This window comes from Gavialis gangeticus, unplaced genomic scaffold, assembly GCF_001723915.1.
Source record: "Gavialis gangeticus isolate Ggan-Ray unplaced genomic scaffold, GavGan_comp1, whole genome shotgun sequence".
Classification (NCBI taxonomy): domain Eukaryota; kingdom Metazoa; phylum Chordata; order Crocodylia; family Gavialidae; genus Gavialis; species Gavialis gangeticus.
This window is the reverse complement of record NW_017728992.1, coordinates 77504291-77506598: the sequence shown is the minus strand read 5'-3', so window position 1 is coordinate 77506598 and position 2308 is coordinate 77504291. Positions and strand designations below refer to the sequence as shown.

The 2308-nt window shown below is 38.4% G+C and overlaps 1 protein-coding gene across 1 annotated transcript in view; it reads left to right on the top strand.

Moving 5' to 3' along the window:
• The first annotated feature begins 276 nt into the window (after window positions 1-276).
• Window positions 277-2308, top strand: part of LOC109302764 — a 30297-nt gene continuing 28265 nt past the window's right edge. The window contains exons 1-2 of the mRNA XM_019524569.1: window positions 277-677; window positions 1363-1461. Of these exons, the coding sequence (XP_019380114.1) occupies window positions 567-677; window positions 1363-1461 (210 nt within the window). The 5' untranslated portion in view covers window positions 277-566. The remainder of the gene's footprint in view (window positions 678-1362; window positions 1462-2308) is intronic.

Genomic DNA, 2308 nt, shown 5'->3' with positions numbered 1-2308 from the left:
TGTGCTGTAGTCTGTATAATTGACATTGAACAAAGAAACAGGGGGAGCTGACCAGGACTTGGATCACTGAGATACCTAAAATGTAACTACTCAAACTGGAGTATTGCTGAAGCACCAAGCATCATATGAGCCTTCATTTTTACATTCCATCTGAATGAACTGTGAACTGAAGTTTTTGAAACCCTCTTGCCTGCATCAGAGAATTTTGCTAAAAACAACAGTCATTCTGTTTCCAAAAAGTAATGGGCCTAGAAGGTTTTTGAAACAGAAAATTCTGGCAGATACTGAGTGATGATGCTTATAGTTGTTCTTAGAAGGAAAAAAACCCCTCAGCATACTCTTGACACGATGCCTACAGATCTCACAAACAGAAAGAGCTGATAAGAGGGTAGAAGAGAGATTCTACAATACAAACAAGGGATTCATAATAGCAGAGCAGAAAATAAGAAGAAAGAGGATATGTTTCCTTTACGAAACAAAGTCAATGATATTATTGCCTACAGGTTACACTTGACCTGAAAGAGATCAAGAGCTTGAGTATCAAAATACAATATGGTTCTTGCTGGATGGCTCTGGAAGGACAAATCCAGAAGACTCCAAGGAGAACTGACTTAACTGGGAATTTCCAGAACAGCTGGCCATGGCTGCAACAGTCTGGAATCCCAACATATATCCAGGTACCTTTGATTTTTAAACAAATTTATTATTAGGATTATTTCTAATTGGAACTGCACCACCAGAGGGAGCTGTTCTTGTACTAGGTGCTGTATAAATACAGAACAGAAATTTGATCCTTATGATCAAACTCCCAATCTATGGCAGAGAAAAGTATGACACACACAAGCTTTTAGGATTAATTAATTGACTTTTTCTGAATTTGGTTGTTCCTGTTTGGTCACTGATAGTCCACTACAAATGATTACTGAGTATTTAAAACATAGCAAAATGCCCAAAGAAATATAATGTGAGTGCATTGCATAAGAAAATAAGGTGCATCTCCCATTATGAATTTTGCATGTATTTCTTTATATGTTCTCTTGATGGAATAATTGTGACAAAAATCTTCCTGTATTCTAAATACATTTATTATCTAAATCTGAGACATTTTCATCTTGTTAAGGGATAATGTATAATTCAAGGAACTTTTGCCAAAAAAATGATTTATGTTATGTTGATGTTCATTTAGTGGGATAGATTTGGCACTAGAAATGGCTATAAAGAATGAATAGGTTAAAACTCTGCTGTCTACAGGTAGATTTCTAAAAATTTTATATAAAAGTTAACTCTTCCTTCTGCTTGCTGTATGTAACTGGCTAGGATGTTATTTTTGAACACACCTTTGAAATACTTGTCTTGTTTCAGATGGTTATGTCCCTTCAAGGAACAAATTCCACTCAAGAAAGACATGTACGAGTTACAGCTGGACAAACAACAGTTGCATACACAGTTAACTCTCAGTACATTGGCCAGAGAAATGAATTTTTTTGCCAAAGTTTGCATAACAGTGAGACACTACTGACATATGGCTACCCTAAAGTGATCAATCTGACTCTCATGGTACAGAAATTAGGTAGGATAGATGCTGTTTCTTTTGGAGTCTTGTTATGCAACTGGGCTCTGTGTTTTTATGACTGTTTCCTAATTATTTGCAAAAGGATTTGTTAAAAGCTGCTGTTATTATCTAGAAAAGCACAGAATTTCCTGTTCCTGGTTTTCTTTTTTTCTCATGCGTAAAATATATCTGTCACTAAAAGAATTAGAGACATTCCTTTCTATTTTCCAGCCAAGATCAGGGCTTCATTGTGCTATGGCCATATGGACATAGGAAAACAAAAAAACCTAAACAGTGCCCCAAAAAGCCTGCATTTTAATTAACTTAGACTCAAAGTTTGGAGAAAATCACTACTTTGCAGACTTGGGAAAGATTTACAGAGGGGAGAAAGAGGTGTCCCAACAGCCCACAGAGAATCTTTGGCAGAGCTGGGAAGCCAGGTTCAGAGAGACTGGACCCAGTCTAGTGACTCAGTCACAAGGGTCACACAGTTGGCCCCCTGAAAGTACTCTACAGCTGTGCCATGACATACGTGCACAGATGCAGAGTACTTTTAAAGTGGCTGATCACACAACAAATTAACCCTCATCAAATGAGGTATCAGATGAAGGTGTTCCACTTTAGAGTGCCTTAGGAAACTTCTGTTCCTTAGGGCTAATTTGTAGCATGATAGGGGCTGATGCAGCTGAGCCCCACCCCGGGTGGCTGTCAGCAGGAACGGAGGGGGAGGGAGGAGGGAGAGCGAGTTGCCAGCTG